Source organism: Azolla caroliniana, unplaced genomic scaffold, assembly GCF_043228905.1.
Source record: "Azolla caroliniana isolate FFs.n. ecotype wild unplaced genomic scaffold, voAzoCaro1.0.p SCAF_1, whole genome shotgun sequence".
NCBI lineage: Eukaryota > Viridiplantae > Streptophyta > Polypodiopsida > Salviniales > Salviniaceae > Azolla > Azolla caroliniana.
In genome coordinates, this window is record NW_028230436.1 from 8440175 (window position 1) to 8463773 (window position 23599).

General features: G+C 37.4%; 4 protein-coding genes across 7 annotated transcripts; 3 read left to right on the forward strand and 1 right to left on the reverse strand.

Moving 5' to 3' along the window:
• The first annotated feature begins 2138 nt into the window (after positions 1 to 2138).
• On the forward strand, positions 2139 to 6829 carry LOC147868820 (uncharacterized). 3 transcript variants are annotated; one of them, XR_015530147.1, is made up of 5 exons: positions 2140 to 2944; positions 4844 to 4958; positions 5094 to 5728; positions 6083 to 6218; positions 6288 to 6829. XR_015530147.1 is itself a non-coding variant. In XM_087323832.1 (4 exons), exons 1-3 carry the CDS (start codon positions 2919 to 2921, stop codon positions 5696 to 5698), a joined length of 774 nt encoding a protein of 257 aa, XP_087179958.1. In that variant the 5' UTR covers positions 2139 to 2918; the 3' UTR covers positions 5699 to 5728; positions 6083 to 6829. The 3 variants fall into 3 exon arrangements, 2 of the variants coding, with proteins under 2 accessions (XP_087179958.1, XP_087179947.1); XM_087323832.1 differs by having other exon boundaries at positions 2139 to 2944; positions 5066 to 5728; positions 6083 to 6829; XM_087323821.1 differs by having other exon boundaries at positions 6083 to 6829.
• A 5276-nt stretch (positions 6830 to 12105) lies between these two features.
• Positions 12106 to 14473, forward strand: LOC147868821 (pentatricopeptide repeat-containing protein At1g11290, chloroplastic-like). Of its 2 annotated transcripts, none has more exons than XM_087323758.1 (2): positions 12106 to 12389; positions 12564 to 14473. In XM_087323758.1, the coding sequence occupies exons 1-2, from the start codon at positions 12170 to 12172 to the stop codon at positions 14450 to 14452; spliced, it is 2109 nt and encodes a 702-aa protein (XP_087179884.1). In that variant the 5' UTR covers positions 12106 to 12169; the 3' UTR covers positions 14453 to 14473. The 2 variants fall into 2 exon arrangements, with proteins under 2 accessions (XP_087179884.1, XP_087179891.1); XM_087323765.1 differs by having other exon boundaries at positions 12170 to 12354.
• Positions 14474 to 16170: 1697 nt separating this feature from the next.
• On the forward strand, positions 16171 to 19023 carry LOC147868822 (putative pentatricopeptide repeat-containing protein At3g01580). The gene has a single exon (XM_087323736.1). It carries the CDS (start codon positions 16348 to 16350, stop codon positions 18868 to 18870), a length of 2523 nt encoding a protein of 840 aa, XP_087179862.1. The 5' UTR covers positions 16171 to 16347; the 3' UTR covers positions 18871 to 19023.
• A 1150-nt stretch (positions 19024 to 20173) lies between these two features.
• LOC147868823 (putative F-box protein PP2-B12) lies at positions 20174 to 22635 on the reverse strand. Its single transcript, XM_087323808.1, has 2 exons — positions 22028 to 22635; positions 20174 to 20895 (listed from the first exon to the last, which is right to left on the reverse strand). The coding sequence occupies exons 1-2, from the start codon at positions 22622 to 22624 to the stop codon at positions 20440 to 20442; spliced, it is 1053 nt and encodes a 350-aa protein (XP_087179934.1). The 5' UTR covers positions 22625 to 22635; the 3' UTR covers positions 20174 to 20439.
• Between the last annotated feature and the right edge of the window lie 964 nt (positions 22636 to 23599).

The following is a 23599-nucleotide window of genomic DNA, read 5'->3' on the forward strand; positions in this document are numbered from 1 at the left end:
GAAGGTACAAACATATGTTAGGGTAGTATCTTTCTTGCTTCATTAACTACCACTAGGATGATAGGTTGACTTATTACATTTTCTAGATTTTGCTCACAATAACTCTGTCCATTAATTTTCCAAATATATTCCATTCTTTGCAAAAACAAGTTGTCATCCTAATTCCTCACTAGACTATGCTTAAACAACATGTAGAAAAAGTCTCCAAGAATGCTACTATTGACAACAGTTCTATCATACAAACTCCAAGAGATTCAATTCTAACTTTCTTGACATTGCCCAATGCTCATACCATGCACAAGTAAGGCATAGATAGTCATTACGTTGATTCCTCACTATAGAAACATAAGGTTCATGTTGAGGATCATGTTTCTCTATTGTGATGCAACATGAAGACCCAAGTCAAGCCAAAAGTTAGATTTTCGGCATGTTGCACAATTTGTGATATTCACACAGGTGAATGACGTGACATTTTGTTTCGATATTCCTTCAGATATGTGTATCCACTAGGTGTTCCACGTGACATCTTCCAACCATGTGCTCCTAATTACATTCTAAATCAAATGGTTCCGCGACACCTCATGGTCAACTTGTTAATGAACCAACGTTTAAGGTTGAATCTATTTATACCTCAAGATCATGCACTACATGTTATGGGCATGACCATATAATATCTCGTGTTAAGATTATACCGTAGCACTTTATCCACGATTATACTGTAGTATTTTATACACATGGATAAAGTACTACGGTATAATCTTACCACGGGATATTATATGGTCATGCCCGTAACACTACAAGTTATACTATCCTCTTCGTTTGACTAGGTTATATTTTTAATGATCAAACTTAGGAACCCACAAAAAATCTTGTTAATACACTAGCTCTTGTACCAAAATTTCATCATTGGTGTCCTCATAAACTAGGTCTCAATTCATGTATTGCAATTCTTGGAACTCATTGTTGATAGAGGGGGATGGAGTTAACATATCACACATGATAATCATATAATCATTGTAACATTTCATATCTAGTATTGTACATATATCACATTATTGTGAGACTCTACACTATAGCTATCATAGCACAATGTATGATAGTTATGCATGATCACAAAGTGGCATGTTAGGAGAAAAATATGCATAAGACTAGAAGAATTATGTGTAAGGAAGATCTCAATTTTGTCAAACCATTTCGGTTAGCTCCTGTTCTTCTTACATACCATCAAACTCCTTTTCTTGATTTTTCTTTCCCAATCTAGTATTTTTTTTGGCTTCAACCCTAGACAAAATGTCAAGCGAGCCTCTCTTAGTGTGCACGAGTGCCCAACCTCATGTAAAGAGAATGTAAGCTAATCTACATGGGAATAAAATGCAGATGACAAACAAAGGAATGAATTCTAGCATGTCTGAATAAGTGAGGTTTCCCCATCAGATAATATGGTTTTGTTGTTTGGTGCAACATATGCAATATAATGTGTGCCTGCGATTCAGGGTGTGCATCGTTACCAGAACAATAATATTATGGGTGGTTCCCTGGGGCTACTCGTTGGGAGTGGGGATTGGGCCCCTTGGTGAGTCCCAAGTTGGGGCAGAATAGGGGCACCACATTTGTATGAACCAGAGTAGACAATGTGAGGAGAGTAAGCTCGAACTGTGATCAAAAGATGGCGAGAGCATTGTAACAAGGACATGCGACCTCAAAACCGATGGGCTTATTTACAACACTCAAACCACGTCGTGCCCCTCCCTCCCCATCCTTTCCCTAACTGTTCAGAATAAATTGAAGAGAGAGCGGGAACAAAGAAGTCATATGGAAGGAATGGCATGGATGGATGGCGGGGCTAGACGGGATCGACCAATCATATGTACATAATATTATCAGTGATGCGTTGCCACGATGATTGCTCGAGTAAAAAGAAAAGAAAAGATTGAAGTGAAAATGTTTAGGGTTAAAAAGCCATCAAATTTGTTTAGGTTTTAGATTTCCATTTTTTTTTTCTTCCAAAAAAAATCCCATTTTTTGAGTTGCTATTAATTTGAGCTTGTGTTTTTAATTAATTAATTAAATTAAATTAAATTAATTAATTAATTTGTGTGTGTGTGTGTGGGAGGTATAAAATGAGGGCCAAAACAGAGCCCTTAGAGAAAGGGGAGGGGGAGAGTTTTGCAGAGAATAGGGGAAGAACCTGCTGCTCGTTTTCTTCTTGTTTTGCTCCTATTTTGCAGAGAACCAGCAGAAGAAAGAAGAACGAAGGAGCCATGCACAGGGACTATACGATCCTTTGACCCACAATACTGCCCCTTACCCTGGAAACCCTAAAATTCATTCTTCACCCCTTACAGAATCCACGCAGAGACTCGTGTTGTTGTTGCTCCCGCATGGATTTGTACTGCTCATCGGATTACTGCAAACAGCATCCATTTCAGCTGATCGTCTTTTCAAAACCCTAAATTTTCACAGCCAGACGATCGATCACTTCCCGATGTTTTGAATGAACGACTCGAAGAAAAAAAAAACAGGGGAGGAAAGACACTATAGATACCTAAACATAATATGTCTCTCCCTGCATTGAAGTAAAACTTAAACCTAAACTTAGTGTGGCTGAGATCACAGATTCCCTTTGACTGTGTTCTAGCTTGAAAGGGGGAGAAGGAGACATAAGAGGAATATAGAAAGATAAAGATAGAGAGCGGATGTATTGACATGGTGTTTCGAGAGTGCGGACAGAGTAGTTCTAGCTCCTCTTTGCTGCCCCCTAGGTCTTGCTATCACTATCAATTCCATTGGTTTTTGGAGGATTCCACAATCATTGTCAGCATCAACATTATCATCACTGTCTTCGACCCTGAAAAGGCTTTGTTAAGCCATGTCTCGCTGCTATCCATACCCACCCCCTGGATACGAGAAGAAGCCTCATGTGGAGCTTGGCTTATCACCAAAGGTTTGTGTGGTCTTTAAAACACATGTCACTGCTTCTTTATTTTTGGTTTGGAGTCCTCATCACCATCATTATTGCTTTTGTTTCAAATATTTGTCAGAAATGTCTTGTGATCCTTGATAACTCGATTGATTATGGTTGAGGAACTAGACTTACAACCAAAGGTTTGTGATCCTTAATCACACATTGCTTTTGTTTAAAACCCATGGTGGTCTGGATTTTCTGCCAGAGATTGGTGATCCTTAACCACGCTGTCATTTTTGTTTGAAAGGTCTGTGACCCTTAATAACACACTGATTTGTGACCTATACTGATCATTAAATGTTTGTGATCCTTAAATCACTCACTGCTTTTGGTTTAAATCCACAGGGACCTAGACCTAGTATAGGAGCTTTGTGATCCTTAATCATACCTTGATTTTGCTCGAAATCCATGGGGAGCTAGGGTTATTACCCAACGTTTCCGATTTTTAATCATGCATTGATTTTGTTTGAAGTCTGTGGGAAACTATGCTGAATCACTAGATTCGTGATCCTTAATCACGTTTTGCTTTCATTTGAAATCCATGGGAACCAAGACTTACTACTGGAGGTCTGTAATCCTTAATCACACGTCTGTGATGAACTAGGTTTATAACCAAAGGCATTTTATCAGCCACATCTTTATGATGGATGGATATATATGGAAATGGAGGAGGAGGAAGAAGTCATTTACATTGCATCATCCACATCTTTATGACATATGGATACAAAGGTTGAGAAGAAGGCATTTTACACTGTAACACAGCTGTATTTATGTGAAAACAGAAAAATCCTTCCGAAATCTAGTAGCCTCAATGGGCAGTGGAGGACAATGGAGCTCAAAACGTTTCTTGATTTAGTCCTGTTATTTTCAAGGGACAAGGGTGCCTTGGCTAGCTCTCAGTGCACCTCCATCTACCTTATTTGTATAGTATGATGCCTCTTTCTCGGACAGCATGAATGCAAGATTGCATATCATGTACTATCTTATATAATTCCAGGATAAGGCTAACTTCTGGTCTGAGTTGTGTGCACTGCTGATAGCAAAAAGAATGATAAAGCTATGCATCTTAGCTGCAAGTAAAATAGGTACATAAGGCCATCCGCAATAGTTATATGTAAGTGTAACGACATCAGCCTGATAGGTTAATTATTTTGTCTTCCTCTTAATTCATTGGGATGGAGACTATATAATATGGACTTTGAAAAATAGATAAAGTTATGCTATTATGTCCTAGATAAGAACTACATAGCATGGCTTAGTTTTGCACCTTTTAGACATACAAAGAAAGCTTACTGTGTTGTGATAATCTAATGTATGCGTGCCGTGCGGTTTGGGATTGATTACATGCTCTATGTGAATGAATTAATATGGAAACAGGGTGTATCATAATTAAAGATATTCTTCAACCTGTGGAATGATGTTAGAGATTATTTTGGTGACATGTTACATTCCCTTTGTTTAGGATGTTAAATATCTGTTTGGGTGCACAAGTTCTATGATTTACATCCTTTCGGTTTCACGTTCACTTTTTCCTAGGAATCTTGATATCGGTTGTTTTCATTGCAAGGGTGTGTAATTTTGTATTATTAGTTTTGTTACCAGAACTTTGGAATCTTGATACTGAAAATAAATTAGTACTGGTATTTGGATTGTATTGATGTATCTTCTTCATTGAAGTAACTTAATAGGATGTACAAATTCAATATTATGCCCTTTGTTTCCATTAAAATCTTTAGGATTTCAAGCTCTTATCAGTCCTTTTATTATTATGTATGGAATGGCTGGATGCTTGGTTTCTTTTATAGATCTTTGTTTTGTTGGAATGTCCTTGAAATGTACACAGTTTTCTAACTTCCACAATTTTCGAAGAGAGTGCAGAAAGACAAGCACAAGCACAAAGACAAAAACAAAGACAAGAACAAAGACAAAGACAAAGACAAAAAGAAGAAAAGGAAAAGAGACAGCGAGACAAATGGTGACAGCTCACGCCGTGGTAAGGAAAACTTATCATCATTTTCTCCATTACTTGGAGCTAGACTTACATCCTCCTAAAGACAGAAAACCCTTTGCATCATTCTGCACCTATTTAATATTTGATAGGTCTATGATGGTGCTTGTGCTTTGTCAGATAAAGATAAGCGATCAAAGAAGTCTCAAGCATATGGAAGCATTGAGGAAGGAATTAACTTAACAAATGGGAAGCTATTGGATACAAAATCTGCAGTCTTCTATGCTGCTGAACATGATGAAACCATCACACTTCAAAGATCACAAACTGATGTTTCTGGAGGGAAAGTGCTCTTAGATGAGGGGGTGGTTTCTTTGCATAGAGCAAGTGAATATGAGAGTAGATTAGGTTCTTCACTTACGTTAATATCACCAAAAGTTGCAAGTGAACCTGATAGTAAAATAAATTCTCAGCTTCCCTTGATATCAACAAAATTGATGAGTAATGGAAGTATCACTCCATCGAATGATGTATTAGCTCTTACCAAAACAGCTTGTCAAGAAGTTGAGGATGAGTTGATTATTCAAAGACAAGCTCGAGCTGCTCTTGTAGAGAGAGAGAAGGTATGGTGCGCAATCGATGATCAGGAATGGTTATTTATGTGTAATTCAAGGGACCAGAAGAACGTAATTCTAGAACAAGTTGAAACTCCAGAAGCATGGGCCGAGGCTGTATATTTACCATCAGTTTGCATACATGCTTTGCCTTATGTGGTTCCAGACTGATGAGCCAAATTTGATGCTGCTGCCAAGCAGGTATCTTCTATAATACTCTGTTCTTAATAGGTAAAGTTCTTGTTCTGCTTCAGTTGTATAATACCTTGTTTCTGATAGATATAAGAGGCAGAATATTCCTGTTTACTAATAAATTTTATAATTAGTTGAAAATACTGGAGTTTTTAAGTAAACACCCAACAATTTAGGGGCATTTTGATATATTCCATTAGCTTGGTTAAATAATATCGATTTCATATATATGTAATATATACATACACACGTATATAGTACTTTATGTTCTGGTTATGTAACACATCGTTTTCTATAGATATATTACGTTTTCTAGTTTGGTTTGAACCTAACAATGTTATTATTTTCAAATTTGTTTTGCAGACATTTCTCAGGCTTTCGTTAGAATATTCAGTAGTTCCTGGCTGCGTGAGGGCACAGAGTACAAACAGTGACTAAAAATAGCTACATTGCTAGTAGTTATTTGCAGTGTGCATCAAAGCAAATATGGTGTTAATAGGTAAAATTTTGCACCCAAAGTAAAATGTGATAAGGCTTAGCCAAGCTGACCCAGTCACTATTTTTTCAGCCTCTTTTCCATTATTTTCCCGGCATGTTGGTATCAGGCTTTTCCACAAATTTTCGGAGTATGCCTTGAGTATATGCAATTTGTAAGTGAGAACAGAACAGAATGGCTTTTTCATTCATTTTTCCCTCTGCTATCACTACCCTCTTGCACTTGTAAAAAGAAAAACTTTTCGGATCATATCACATTCATGCCATGCAGATCAGTGATGAAAGAAGCAAAATCAAGCAACAAGCCACACTATTCCACCTTGATTCCAGAAATTCGACACCATGATTGAATTGAGTAGAAGTAATGTGTATATGGATGGTCATAACAATAATATTATTGCATATAGCATCATTATCATGATGTTTAAATCACATGTATGAAGAGATGACACTACATGGTGATATCCAGAGATATGATGGTGGTTAGTTTTGAGAAATTTACAGGCAATAAAAAACTGCCTTTGTTTTACACTTGTTTGCGCAAAGAAAATGTGCTGTTGCTTGAATCAATCAATGAACAGTAAACTATTTTATGCCAATTTCTTTTATTTCAAATGGCTCCTTATATGAGAACAATGTGTTTTTGTGGTTTTTTATTGCAATTTACAGAGTTGATTTTTATCTTATAATAATGTGGTATGTACATTTCATCTTGATTCTATGCACTGTGTTATTTTACAAGAGAATTTTGTGTATTGTCCTGCTGTAAACAAGGAGAAAAAATGTGAAACGACACATACTATATCCAAACAAGCTCTCTTTTATGTCCATGGGTTAGGCAAGTTTTTGTTGGTTTAAACCTATTATTGTATTGAAGGTTCTTTCTTGTCTTAAACAAGCTGTCATATCCCTTTTTGTTTCTATGTTGGAAAAAGTAAAAGATTGAGGTTGTTGGATCACCGAAGTCTCATTATTGTAGTGAAGAGGGTCATATGAAGCTTTATGTTGATGTTTATAAATCAGATTCTCCAATTGATGGTTATGTTTCAGAGGGTAATTTTTCATGCAGACCTATATTATTAAGACAAGATTAAAGAAATGCCCATTAGGTATATATAATGAATATTCTTTGTGCATGCATAACTATCTTATTAATACTATAGTATGGGCCCGTTAGCATTAGTGCAGATAGTGATAATTTGAACATGACAACCTTGGAATGAAGTATTGTTCTTTGATTATTCACATAATTACTATGTCTAAATTTCATTTCTCTTGAGAATGCCTCTACCATCTTTGACATGGTGGCATACTATCAAGCAAGAGTGTTCGAATCCAAAGTATGTGATAGAAGCTTATAGTTGTGCTATGGCACATGGATAGCCATATAAGTAGCTAAAATGAGGATTGAAAAGGGACATGCTCTAAGCCTGATAGTGAGGATTGAAATGAGGATTGAAAAGGGACATCCAGTGCATAATTGTTTTTAGTTTGGTCATAAAATTGAGCTTAAGAATTTGGTTAGTTTGGTATCTAAACTATCCAAATTGTTTAGGTACCATAATTGTTCAAATTCTTAAGCCATCCAATGCATAATTGTTTTTAGTTTGGTCATAAAATTGAGCTTAAGAATTTGGAGAGAAAGTTCCGGTGAGGCATGGTCTCACTTTACCAATACCCTAGAATAGAAGCCTTAGTTTTATTGGTTGTATCTAGATATGCATAATCTCCAACAAGCAATGTCTAGAATCTAGATGTGTGAAGTGATCATTCTACCTTGTGGGGGTTTAAGTTTTGCACCATTGCCTATCTCTTATGCATCCATATGGATATGTGGTATTCATTTATTAGTCCCTACTTTTGATTAATGCAAAGTCTCTATAAACATGCACTTTACGCGACATCTCTCTCTCTCTCTCTCTCTCTAGACTTGTAAATATATAAAGAAAAAGAGAGATGACCATTGGTAGGGATGCCATTTAAAGAGGCAACAACTACCCTTACTAGATCATGCCTTTATAAAATAAATATGTGACGATAAAGTTGTTGAAGAAGCGTTACAACCTGTGACCTAGTATAAAAGAATGATGTTTGAGCGTAACACAGGCCCTAAGAGGTAAACAAAATTAAAACCAAGTTTAAGCAACTACTCATGAGCAAAATTAAAACTAGTTTAGTATAGCAAAGGAACAACTAGAGTCTTTGTAGCTATTGACATGTACTATTAGTTGCAAATCCAAATTTAAGAGGGAAATTGAATTGGATTTCATGAAATAGGGTTTTTTTGTAGCTATTGACATGTACTACTAGTTGCAAATCCAAATTTAAGAGGGAAATTGAATTGGATTTCATGAAATAGGGTTTTTTTGTAGCTATTGACATGTACTACTAGTTGCAAATCCAAATTTAAGAAGGAAATTGAATAGAATTTCATGGCATAGGGTTTAAACAAAAAAATAATGGCATTTTACACCATTCCTAAATGTAGGTAGCAATAATATAGAAAATGGATTGTTGATAACAAGAATGACGACTCATTATGTAAACACAAATTAGTGTAGTAACTAAAGGTTTGAGTTTGTTAGCTAATCAGAAATTATAAAGGAAGGTTTTCCCATCAAAACTATTTTCAAGCAAACAATTCATTTACAACCTCATAGAACATTGTTCTAAATGAGATCTATGCTTGTAGCATGTAAATATGAGATGGACGTGAAGAAAGCTTTATGTCCATATCAAGATGAAAACCATTGATAATTTATGTGTAACTATTAGTGCTTGCATTTTTAAGATCTAAACAAATACGTAACATTTGAGATTATACAAAGAACAAGTTGGGAGTGTGTTTAACACCTCCTACGAAGAAACAAAATAAAACAACTTCTAGGAGACAATTTTGACATATTTTACCTAATACTCTATGATAAGAGACTAATTATTCTTTTAATGAAATTGAAAGGAAGTTACATACATGAAGTTATGAAGTGCCACACTCAAGGATGGCTAATAATTCCCCACTGAGTAAGATGCATGATTTGGAGAAAGAGCCCAAGAATCACACTTCTTGGTCAAGTTAATTGCTTTAGGTGTGATACACAACTAGTTGTCTTGTTAATTTCTTTAATTCAAATAAATAGACTTCTTCTTTGGGTGACCCGTGAATGCATTTACAAAAGAAGTTCAAGTATGTGGGATATTCCCATTTACATTGGTCTACATTAGAGGAGCCATATTCTTCGTCCATTTTTTCAACTTTGGTCCATCCTTACAACTTACAAGAGGTCAAAAAGTCTCCTACCTTCCATTAAACTCATAACAAAATTTGTTTTATTAAGCAAACTCCAAATTGGATGCATAATTTTTGGCCTTTTCACAAACATTTTCTTCGCATGACCGTATGTCTTGGGGGGATTTTGTACGAGTTCACGAATACATACTTTATCTTGTTTAACATCTCCTTGACATTGTAAAAACTTGTTTTGAGAACCTTGAACTAGTTTGCTTTTGCTTTTTTGAAGCTTGCATTTAAGATTTTTTTCAATTCAGCTCGATAAAAAAAATAGAGAGTATACTATGTATCCCTTAACCTCCATATGATTTGTAGGATTATAAAAGAGCACACACATAATTGTTTTGTGTGGATGTTCCTGATGCATTTTGATGTTTCAAATGTTCTAAGGCTCCCATCACATGACGTAAACAATGACAGAGTTTGGCGGGCTTCCTAGAGGATTCACAATCATCATGGAGGCTTAACTACGTTGTTGAAGCTTCATTCACATTTCAAATGCTCTTAAAAATTATTCTTACTAGTGGACTCATCATTTGTATAAATTTCAATGCATATATCTAGTGGGACGTTATATATGTATATGTTATGCATGAAAGATAAAAATGTGTAAGCTTTCCATCATGTTGAAAGACAAAATGCAATGTTGCCAGTCATAAGAAATATAAGTAGTGATCACCAACTATTAGCACTAGATGTAAATATTATACCACTCCCACGTGCATGTGATCAGAGTCATTCAATGCTAATAATTTTTCTCCAATTTATGTCATAACATTTTGAATTTGTTTATCTATGAGTGATCTTGCATACAATGCTCTGTAAGAAACAAGCTTATGAAACCCATCTAAAGCACATGATGGAGTGTTAAGCAAAGCAAGTGATAAGCAAACTTCTTAAATCGGGATGCGAATTTTTTTCTTAAGAAGCTGAGGTTTTAGAAGTGTATTTATGACCATCCATGCTACATCCATGGTCCATGTATGGCTCATCTTGATCCAACTTCCAATAACACTTACTACATTGGCATTAACCACAATGTGAATGCATTATTAGTTACTTGAATTATGATACTAACCATTACAAAGTACATGCTAACCGCAACATTACCTATTTGCGTCCTCTCATGTAATTTAAAGCATATTGTACTTAGTTTTTGCATTATTAGTCAACCAACAATTAAATTGGTGAGTCCCTTAATTGTATATAGCTTAATGATTGAGTGATTTTCTATGAGTAATATCTTTTCAAATATCAAAATATGCTTTGGATATTTGATAATGGAGACTTTGGATATGTGAATGCCCTTATCGTTCTCTTCTCCCATGATGCATCTATTCAACCTTTGAAAGGGAGAAAAAGAAGATATAATTTATTGAGTAAAACGAGAATTCGAATTTCGTATTTGGATGCTAATCAATAGAAAATAACATTCATTTTGGCCCTTGAGGCAAGAGCAAAGATCAAACCTTGTGTTTGGCATCCAAAAGCAAGATGTATTCCTTTCCTAATAAGATAAAAAACTATGAATTAAGACATTATGTTTGGTTGTGAAAACGAGGATTGTAACACTTCCCTACACTTGGTCATGTCTTTCTTTTCTCATAGGAGGTCATAAACATCGATGTCACCACCACGTGTGATTTGACTTGCCTAGATAATTCTATCACATTAGTTCTAAGCCACAATATTAGGAATGTCAACCTAGTGACCTAGCATAAATATTGACCTCATAACGAAGCATAATATCCCTGCCTACTGGTCATATTACTATGTAGTATAGAAGCTAATTGATAGATTCAATACCCAACTCACGAGGAAGCGTCGTTCATCTTCTGTGTGCCAATGTCCAAATAATGAATAATATTGAAATTATGTTGACGTCCAAATAATGAATAGTATCAACATTGCCTCCGACATCCAAATAACAAACAATATCGACACCATGGCAACATCCAAACAATATCGACACTATGACACTACACTCATGTCCAAAAAATGGGTCGTATTGACATTACACTAATGTCCAAAGTATTTATGGTAAAAAATTGACTGATACGAAGAATCATTCAGTAATCATTCAAATCTTCACCATTATTTACCGATAGTATTGTTGTTGTCCTTGCGTGGTAGCTTTGTAGCAAATGCTTCTGGTCATTCTCCAGATCGTATCGATAGTACCTGATGTCCAAATAATGGATCGTATCGACATTACACTAATGCCCAAACAATGGATCATATCGACACTACATTGATGTCCAAACAATGGATCGTATCAACAGTGCACTCATGTCCAAATAATGGATCGTATCGACATTGCACGCATGTCCAAACAATGGGTCGTGTTGACACTACATTGATGTCCAAACAATGGATCGTATCGGCACTACGCTCCACCGTCCAAATTAATGAATACATAGTATCAACTTTGCAAGTTGCACCGATGACCAAATAATGAGTAGTGTCACCCACCATTGCACAAATGTCCAAATAATGAATAGTATGGACACTACTTGAACACAAGGTAGTTTGTTTGTAGCCCACAGAGGATAGATAGTGGGTAAAAATGTCTAGAGACTTGAAAACAGACACATTCCATTCCTTACCTTGTGTGTGACAGGTCTCTCTACTAGAGATGACTCTGTTCCTCCCCTGCTTCCCCAGCTATGATGACCTCGATGCCGCAATTGGCAAGCAGAACTTGCGACAAAGCTCTCCCTCAACAAGAGCCCTTCATCTCTTCTTTGAAGCTATGCATAGACCTCTACCATGGAAGGATCATCCACGCACACATCGTAGAAATCTATGGATTCCAACAAGATCGATTCATCGAGAATATGGTCATCGACATGTATGGGAGATTCGGAGCTTTGAAAGATGCATTGTGTACATTCTCTTCCATACCTGATCCTAATGTGTTCTCATGGAACCTCATGATGAGAGCTTTTGTTAACAATTGGCATAGCCATGAAGCTCTTTTTCTATTTGAGAAAATGAAGTTTGCTAAAAATGTAAGACCTGATAGGGTTTCTTTCCTCACCTGTATCTCTGCTTGTGCAGATTTGAAAGATCTAAATGAAGCGAGAAAGATGGAATCGTGTCTATTTGAGAGTGATTTGAACCTTGATTTAGTGCTCCATAGTGCTCTCATGAATATGTACCACAAGTGTTGTAGCCTTGAAGATGCTCTGAGGATTTTTCATAAGACAGAGAAGGCAGATGTTGTATGTTGGAATACCATAATTTCTGCTTATTCACAACATGGATTCAGTGATGAAGCTTTCTTTTGTTTTGACGTGATGATGGAGGAAAATGTTAGCCCAACGCATGTGACTTATACCACATTGTTCAATCTTTGTGCAAATCAGAAATGGTTAGCAAAAGGTAGACATTTGCATGCTTGCGTGAAGAATAAGAAGAAGATGGAAAGCTCTATAGATCTAGATATGGTTCTTGGAAATGCTCTTATAAACATGTATGGCAAATGCAATAGTTTGGACGAAGCTCGAGAAGTATTTGATGAGATGAGCAATCGGAATTGTGTTACTTGGGGAACTATGATTACAGAATATGCCAGCCAAATGCATGGAAATATGGCTATTCAATTGTTTTACCAAATGCATATGGAAAGCACAATGCCAGACATGATTGTTCGCACAAACACACTTGGTGCATGTGCAACTTTACCCAACCCAAGTCTCGGAAAACACATACATGCATCTCTCTGTCCATTGTTCATGGATGTTATTGTTGGGACTGCTCTCGTTAACATGTATGGAAAATGCAAGCTCCTGGAGCATGCCAAAACAATATTTGATTATATGTCTGAGCACGATGTAATTTCCCACAACACAATGCTTACTTCATTCATTTATTGCGAGGAAAAGATGAGGGCCATACAACATTTTCAACAAATGCTACAAGAAGGCATCGAGCCAGTAGAGATCACATTCACCATGCTTTTAGATGCGTGTAGTGAAGGGAAACTAGCCGAAGGGAAGTTTGCCCATGCTTGCGTTGTAAGAGGAGGAAGCTTGAACATAAATGTTGACATCACTACAGCACTTATCACATTTTATGGTAAACATGGCATGCTTAAACATGCAGGATTAGTGTTCGATGAATTGTCTGAGAAAGATGTGATCTCATGGAATGCCATGATTGCTGCATGTGCCAGGCAATGCCATCACATTGAGGGATTTAAATGCTTTCATCAAATGCAGATGGAATGCTTCATTCCCAATTATGCGACATTTGCAACTAGTCTCTCGGCGTGTGTTACCGAGGCATCATTAGTAGATGGTAAGAGGATGCATGCATGCATTGTAGGTGCGTCAATGGAATCTGATATAGTGGTTGGAACATCTTTGATTCATATGTATGGGAAATGTGGAAGCCTAGATCATGCAAAGCTAGTTTTGGATGTATTTCCTCATCGAACTGTTGTAACATGGAATACTTTGATCTCAGTATATGCACAACATGGTCAGGGCAAGATGGCTTTGGAGATGTTTCATGATATGGAATCTAAAGACATCCGCCCTGATAAAGCCACATTCTCCAGTGTTCTTTCAGCATGTAGCCATGGAGGGTATGTGGATGAGGGGCTTCGTTGTTTTCTTTCGATGCTTCAAGTTCATGGTATTAGACCAACAATTCAACATTTTAATTGTATAATCAACCTTTTAAGTAGGGCAGGGAGACTAGAGGAAGGGGAGAGCTTGGTGAGCTTTTTGCCGTCACAACCTGTGGACACCTTGTGGACCACATTGCTCAGTGCTTGTAGAATGCATTTGGATGTCAAAAGAGCAAATCGGCTTGCCAATCAGATGAAGCAAGTTAGCTTTGAGAGTGACTCAACATCTTTGCTCATAGCTAATATCTTTGCATTAGCTGAAATGGAAGGTGGAGTAGGGGTTTTAGATGAGAAATGGCAAGAATCAAGGTGATTTAGATGAGATGAAGGGCATGTCATTTGGCAAAGATATGACCTACCACTCAAAACAAAAGATGGATATCAAAGGTCTGGATGGAAGAGGCACAAATCAAGGTGATGTAGGTGAAGTGCACTTCTTTAAAATCTCGTTGTGGTGAAGAATTGGCAAAGGTATGAGCTACCACTCAAAACAAAAGAAGGATATCAAATAAGTGAAGGGGTTCTATGAACAAACGAAGATTACGAGATAGTATCTTGCAAAATTGGCTTACAATAGGGTCCAAATATTAATCTCTAACACAGGGATTGCATCCTTTGGTCACTATATTTTTTTCCACACATGACTAAGAACCTTTTCCTTGCACACATGATCCATAAACTATGAATTGTAGTTTCCATGCAAAGAAGCATGGATTACATACAAAAGTATGTAATATTTGTATGTATTATAGATGACCACAAGGAATCACTCCTATACATATAATCGAATAGCATTATTACACATTGCATCATCACAACTTCCTACAATGTTGATATCGTTGAAATTGGTCACATAGAAACTATTGCGTCTCCATATGGTCTATCACGACTCACAATCATCTAGCATGTTTATGGATGGTTTTCATGAATGTCTAGTTCATACAACCAAACAAACATATAATGCCAAGTAGAACAAGTGTTTTTAGTGTATGAATTACTTTTATGCGTTGCTAGCTACTGATTGGAACTAAGCTTGATTTCCTACTAGCATATGCTCGCAGATCTTTTACCAGACTTTGCAATAGATACTAGCACTAAGCATCATGCTTAGTAGGCATTTTGTTGTAGAACACATTAATATGCCATAAGAGTTGTTCATTGGACGTGAATTGAGAAAATTCTTACAAGTTCACCAATAGATCTCCATTTCTTTCACAAGAGCTAAGGATCTACGGTCATGAAAATCCATGCTACTTGGCCACAAGCCATCATTGAAATTGAATGCATGTATTATTCATGAAATATTGTAGCTCCAACCATATGCTCAACCCAACAATAAACTTTGAAAATGTTGATTCAAGATATCAACTTCATATGTTTTGCAACTTCTATTGTGTACCCAATTGAAACCAAAATGCATCCAACGTAATATCACCCAAGCATGAAAGAACTTGTTTGAAGATAACTTAGAAACTTGTGAGAATTACTACAAATTGTATTCAAGATCTTAATTATGTGAATTGAATCTAGATTCACTATAAAGCTCATAATTAAGAATGTACTACAAGAGAATAACTTGAATTCTTGGGGAAAAAGTACATATGGTGCAGCGGCCAGCCCATGATTCTCATCCTCACCTTTGATCAAAATTCGTGTGTGATTGTTTCAGCACCATACCGACATCGAGCTCTTTCAAACAGGTTCCAATTGTTTGCGGCTCTGTTCAAGACTTTCTCAAACCAGCCATTCCTTACAAATTCTCGGATCGATTGTCTGCAAAGAGAGGCCGCCATGAGGATGGTAGGGGTCCGAACTCTCGGAAAATCAGTGTTTTCACACATGAGGATGCGAAGCTGTAGTCGGACAAGAGGTTTTGAAGTGTCCATGCTGCTACTGTATTGTCATGGACCTCTCCTTCTAGAGCTTCTCTTCTACTCTGTGGAACAGGACAGCATCTAATCTCTGTATTAACATGGACCTCTCCTTCTAGAGCTTCTCTTCTACTCTGTGGAACAGGACAGCATTTACTCTGTATTGTCATGGACCTCTCCTTCTAGAGTTTCTCTTCTACTCTGTGGAACAGGACAGCATCTACTCTCTGTATTGTCATGGGCCTCTCCTTCTAGAGTTTCTCTTCTACTCTGTGGAACAGGACAGTATCCACTCTCTCCTACAGCGATATGCACCACCTCCACTACGACATGTCTGATGATGAAATGCAATCGTGGGTTGCCTTCAGATGCGGGAGGCAAGAGCAAGCCCGGTCCATGGAGTGGGCAGCATCTTCTTCGGTCTCGGCAGCATCGGCAGAAGCTGCAAGACAACAGAACTACGTCTCTGCACATCCAATCTCTCTGCAGAGATGGCCTCCTCCATATGGCCGTAGACCTCTTGCAAAAAGAAGGCGCTTGCTCGCTCACTCGGAACGATTGCTGGTCTCTCTTAAAGCTTTGCCAGAAGAACAAATCTCTACATCATGCCAAACTGGTTCATGCCCACATGATGACCCAACAATGTAATGACCCTACACATCATCCACATACCACTTCTCTCTATGAGTATTTGGTCCTTACTCTCGTTAAATGTGGCAGTTTTGATAATGCTTTTGAGGTTTTTGAAGGGCTTCTATGTAGAACTGTCTTCTCATGGACAGCCCTAATATGTGGTTATTCAGAGAGAGGAAATCTTGGAAATGCTCTTCAAATGTATGTCCATATGTTGGAAGAGGGTGTGAATCCAAATGAATATACCTTCGTATGCCTTGTTAAGGCTTGTACTAATATTGGATGCATTGATTGTGGACAAATTTTGCATGCCCATGTTCTCATGGAACAATATGACATCCATGATAGATGGGCAATTTTTGTTTCTACTCTTCTCCGCATGTATGCCGAATTTGGCCAGTTTACAGAATCAGAAAATTTATTCTGGAAATGTCTGCATCATTGTGATGTTGTCTCCTGGACTACTATGCTTTCAGTCTATATTGAGAATGGACTTGAACATAAAGCTATGGAAATCTATAACAAAATGTATGCAGAAGGAGTGACTCCTAACGAATGGACAATTGCAGTTGCACTTCAAGGGTGCTCTGCGCTTGTCAAGAAGGAAGGAATTTCTTGTGTTTCTGTGAGTAGAACAACTTTAGATATTGGTCACATACTCCATGTTGAAGCATTACAACGAGGTTTCGAATTGTGCAGCTTCATCGGTAACAACCTTGTGACAATGTATGGAAATTGTGGGCATATCCTTGATGCCGAAAGCGTGTTTGTTATGCTAACAAACCGCAATAGTGTGTCATGGACGGAAATGCTATCAATATACGTAGAGCATTGTAAGACCAAAGAGGCTTTAAAGCTATATCGACAAATGCATGAACAGGGTGCTGATTCAGATGAAAAAACCCTTCTCATTGTCATTAAGGCTTGTTGTGTATTTGCAACAAAGAAAGAATCCATTATACCTGGAAAATCTTGGTTATCAGTGAAGGAGATGTCACTCAAAATTGGCCAGGCATTGCATTCAGATGCTAAAAGGAAAGGCTCCATGGACTCTGATATATTCATTGTTAACGCTCTCTTGAATCTCTATGTCAAATGTGAAGCGTTTCAAGAAGCTGAAGACCTTTTTCAAAGCACTAGCAAACATGACATCATATCGTGGACCGTAATTCTCTCATTAAATGCTGAGCAGGGCAATGGTAAGAAGGTTTTGCAACTCTACAAAGAGATGCAACGAGAAGGTATAACACCAGATGAGCATGCCATCACATGTGCACTTCAAGCATGTTGTAAACCCTTAGAGATGGCAGAAATTCACAATCTAAGACCCATCGAGGTGATGCCCCTCGAAATTGGGAAGGCCTTACACAATGATGTGTTAGCAAAAGGTCTTGATTACGACATTCATTTACGTTGTAAAATAACTAACATGTATGGAAAATGTGGGGCCATTCTTGAAGCCGAGCACACATTCTATGCATTGGCTGAACGAGATTCGATTTTGTATAATGTGATGCTATCGACATATGTGGAACAAGGTTCAGGAGAGATGAAAGCTTTGCAATTGTTTCAAGAAATGCAAGAAAGAGGTCTTCCTTTGGGGGGTGATGATTCAGCATATGTTTCTATATTACGAGCCTGCAGTGACATGGGAAGTGTGGAGTTGTGTAGGCAGATTCATCATAGTATTTTGTGGATTCGAGATGGTCTAAACCATTTGTTGGGTGCAAGTCTCATCCATGCATACGGCAAATGCATGATGGCAGTTGATTCTCAGTCAATATTTAGTACACTGGCAAAACCTGACACTGCAGTGTGGAATTCATTGATAGATGCATATACTGAATGTGGAGAGTATGCTGAGGCTTTGAATACTTTTGACAGAATGCAAAGTGTGAATGTTCCTCCGAATGCCGTAACATTACTTTCTCTTCTCTCGGCTTGTTGTCAAATGGGCTTTCTAGACAAAGGTGTGGAATTCTTTGAGTCTATGAGTAATGATGGCCATAGATTGAGCCCAGATATTCGGCATTATGGATGTTTGATTGATCTTCTCGGAAGAGCAGGAGACTTTGAGAGGCTTGAAAAGCTCTTGTTAAGAATGCCGATTCAAGCTGATATGGCGGTCTATTTGGGGTCGCTCGGGGCTTGTCGAGTATACGGGAATATGCATTTGGGCAAGCATTTATTTGATCATCTTAGGCCTCAAGGGTGCAAAAACTCCTAGGTGATCCTGGTATTGCTAATGAAGGTACCTAAAGAAAGCTAACCATCTAAGCAAGGGAATGATTTATTTAAGAAGATGGGCATGGACATGCCTAACACAATATGGATAAGGATGGAAGTGGTCTTACTATCCCCTCACCTCAAAATCTATGATTTCTTTTTAATGACCTTCATTGAAAATCCAGAATGTATTCTCTCAAGAAAGCTATTTCAACCTGAAAGATGAGTCCATATGGCCCAAAAACACACAAACTCACACAAGATGGTAGGATTTAGTCTTGAATTAAGAATATGCCAGAATCATACTTGATCTAAACGTAACTTCTCCCTTCAAAGATTAAACCAGCCGCAATTCTTTTTACAACATCATAAATTCCTTTTTTAAGTTCAAAATTTTTCTTGCAAGTTACATGTTTAGATAGCTTTTATTTACTTTTTCTTGGGAGTTACATGTTTAGATAGCTTTATTATTATGCATGTTTATGTGTCTTGTTTAAATAGTTCATGATGCATTTTCAGATACCTTTAAATAGTTTATTCTGTAGTTCATATTTCATGTTTAGTTACAAATCCATCGTGTGAAAAGAAAAACTCAAAAAACATTGCCACTAAATAAAGCAAAAAAAAAAGTTGCCCGTGCGTCCTTTCCTAGACTTGCATAAACCTATTTTTGATTGAAGGAACGTTCCACAAGTCTCATGTAAATTTACGGTCTCTACTTTTGTGCTGCCATCAGCAATAGACCATCTAACTCATTATATTCATACCAAATAATATTGTTATCAACCCAATCAAGTTTGCTGTACATTCAAAAGTTTATGCTTAAAATCACAATAATATTCTTTGAATAAACCTTAATACATGTTTTTATGTGGTTTTAGAGCTCCCTCTTTCATGAATCTTGAGCTTGAAAATATGCACCATCTGCATTTTGATTTATGAACAAACATTACATATACAATAAACAGAAACCAAGAGGGGACAACAATCTACATAGCTATGGAATTAGGTTTTGTAGTGTACATTCACTGCACTAAATTCGGGTTTGTTAGTAGGTCATAAACACTCTAAACGTGTCTGTCATGCAATGGTTTGGTCTACAAACTTCTTCTACAGAGCTGATTTATTATGGAGAGAAATATAATTTCATGATTATTGTATATTTCAGATAGCATAAACTTGGGTTCCAATCCTCCCAAAACTCGTTTTTCACGCCATACATTCTTTTCCTAAATCACATGTCAAGTTGGTGTATTGAATTAATGACCTCCTGAACACCACAAGTTCAACATGAATATGGCCGGTCAATAAAATAAGGCTCTGAAATTTTTGAGCTATTATAATACAATATTCACAAAACCTTATCCTCAATATACATAAGTTGATATGGACTATACAGATCACATTGGCTGCTGAATCAACTATTCACCATCCTCTTCCTATACAAGAATGCTCTTTAAGAGACGTTGCTATCCAATTACAAATGAGCTATGATTATTTACAACTGCAAAGTGGAATCACTATCCAAATTTATTCTTCTTTGCAAACATCCAAAGATTTATTCAAAATCTCAAAAGACTCCTGGTCTCCCACGGGCAGAAGATGCATGCAATTCAGGTTGGCTTCTATAGATAGTTTCATCACAATGAGACGGCCTCACAGTGAGGCAATCCAAAAAGAGACCGCCTTTCCAAAATGAGCAATCAATCTCCTCAATTCCAAACTCGAGTTTCAACTTCACAGCACTATCATATATTCCACGAACAACTATCTCTCCAACCATGAACTCGAACCATTTCTCAAATCCATTTCTAGGAAGGTTGCGAAGATCGAGCTCCTTTTGCACACTAATACCCAAGTAGGATAAGGAGAATCTAAGAGGTTTTCTCCAAGCCAGAAAATGTTGTTGTCCCCCTTGTGGGTTTACAACCTTGAGGCGCCAACAAACTGAATATTCTCCCGGCGTAAATGTACCCTCCCATTTACCATTCACGGCAAACCAGCATACTGCTTTCAAGTGTGCAACCTGATATCATAAACCGTTCTCAAAAGTTATAACAAGTTTTCGTATTTTAATGTGAGTCTTGATTTTTCTACTATTCATACTATTTACCACTATTAACCACAAACAGATTCACGTCTCGAATGAATGCATTGTGTTAATATCATCAGAAAATGGCCATCCTCCTCGAATTATGATGAGAGGAAACCAATCTTTGAAAATGAAACCCTTTCGGTATAATTTTTGCACTCATAAGATGCAAACATCAAAACTTAATTTTCAAAATTGAAGTCATCAACGTTCTGAAATTAGAGATGATTTAAAGCAAAACGTTCACTAAATGATATCAGTTAATAAAATAAGAAAAAAATGAATAGGGAACAGCAAACAGGAAGAGAAAGCTGAAAAATAGCCTTCCCTATAGGTATGTTTTTCCTGTCATGGGATTCTTATCCTAGTACTGAAGCCACTAGACCACCAATAATCACACTTACAGGATCCAATATTCACACAATTCCACAAGAATCTTTTGGGTCAACATTATTGGAATTCTTTTCCTTAATAACATAACATAGTCATATTACTCTACATCAAACTAATAAGATTATTGTCAGGGTGTCCCCAAGAGCTCCCTCTCATCATAAGCCAGCCATTTTGCTCTTCTTGCCAATGTCGTATCCCACGTAATTACAAATGAACTGGACTAGGTTAATCCATATTCATAATTTATAGCCATTCTTTCGATAGCTCGTTTCCTTTTGCTGCCTCTGATATCTTTCCAGCGTGTCTGGGTTCCAGTCACCATATCACAAAGACACCATTTTGGTTTCTTCCCTGTGCCTCCAAATGCATTCCATATCAGTATGAATGAATAGAACTATGTCAATCATTTCCTCGATCAAACGAGATCATTCATTTCACCACTTAGACTAGGTTAATCATTTCCCCAACTAAACTAGGTTGATTGTTTCCCAATCAAACAAGGTTACTCATTTCCTCAATTCAACTAGGTTATCAAATTAGTTTTAAAAAATTAGGCTAATGAAATCCCCAAATTAGAAGAAAATCAAACTAGACTAATCATTTTCCTAATGAAACTAGGTTAACAGTTTCCCCGATCTAACTATGCCAATTTTTTCCTAAATACAATCCATACCTTTGGGAAGCAAGAACTTCTAGAGGGTACCCATTGCCAAAAACGGGAATCGTTGCCCCAAGCAATGTCCATTGCAGAAGCGGAGATTACCCGAACGATGCCACCACGCAAACGCTTCAGAAGAACTATGCGTTCACGGCCATCATTGAGGTAGATCCCCTGTGAAAGGTGTCGGAAAAACTGTCTCTTCTCATCATGACAGTCAAAAAAAGTAGGTATTGGATTTGCTTTTGAGTTAGTGATGGTGGTAACATTAGTGTTAGTGTGAGATTTAGAGTCACAATTAGGGCATGTGCTGGGGTCATTGAATTTAGGGTTAAGAAGGAGATGAAGATATTCTGGTTCAGCATGGGCGTTTGCAGGAGGGAGCAGATGCAGCCACGTGATGTTGGAGCGGGCGGCGATGGCAAAGGAGCTGCATACAGAGGCGAGGCGAGAGGCATCGTAAGCCGAGGTGCGGCCAAGGATGAGAGCGAGGCATTCCTGCGGCATCTTGTCTAGACCAACTTCTTCTTCTTCTTCTTCTTCTTCTTCTTCCTCGTCCTGCTGCTGCTCCTCCATCTCCATGGCCATGGCCATGGCCATCTCCATCTCCATCTCTTTTCGCCCAATTGCAATACGATGCGGCTCTTGTGACTACTACAGAGTCTATCTACAGAGAGAGAGAGAGAGAGAGAGAGAGAGAGAGAGAGAGATGCATGTATGTATGTATGTATGTATGTAATAATGTATGTATGGATGCATGTATGTCTATCTAGAGAGAGAGAGAGAGAGAGAGAGATGTATGTATGTATGTATGTATATATGTATGTATGTATGTATGTATATATGTATGTATGTATGTATGTATGTATGTATGTACAGTGTACTGATTAAATTGTGTAATAGTGAGGAGATACATTATTCCTTATTTTAGTATTATGTGAATGGGAATAAAACCAATATCTTCTTCTTCTTCTTTAGGGTTTAGAATGAGAACCCCAACATTACTTAACCAAACACGAATACATGAAATGAAATCTCTCCCTGAGCTTCACACACTGACATGCATCTTTTGGTTGGCCTCTTGAACATGATCGTAAAAATATTGCTCTATCTATTCCTTCGAACCTATGTATGTATATATATAGATAGATAGGTAGATAGATAGATAGATAGATATCGATACAATAACTAATTGGCCGCCATGCATCTGCTTATTCCTTAAGAGCTATGTATAAAAAACATGGCGAAACCAAAGGTCTGTACAGTCTCCGCCCGACACTGCTTGCCTTGTCATTGCAAGGTTTTAAGTATAAAGAGATGTCTTAGGAGTGAGCACCTCGTATATTCAATGCTATGCTAAGTGAGAGATGTTGATCCTAGCTTTACACACTTCGTATTGAAAATCGCATGAAGTCCTCTCTCAAATTGTTGTTTTGATTGCATGCACTTTTTTTATGATGGATAAGGATCTTTAGATGTGAGTTGTTCTTTAGAAGGTACATTCTTCGAACCATAGGTAATCTTAACATGGTAGTTGTATCCCCATGTGTGAGACCTAGGGAACGCCGAGGCGGAGTCGAGGAGTGA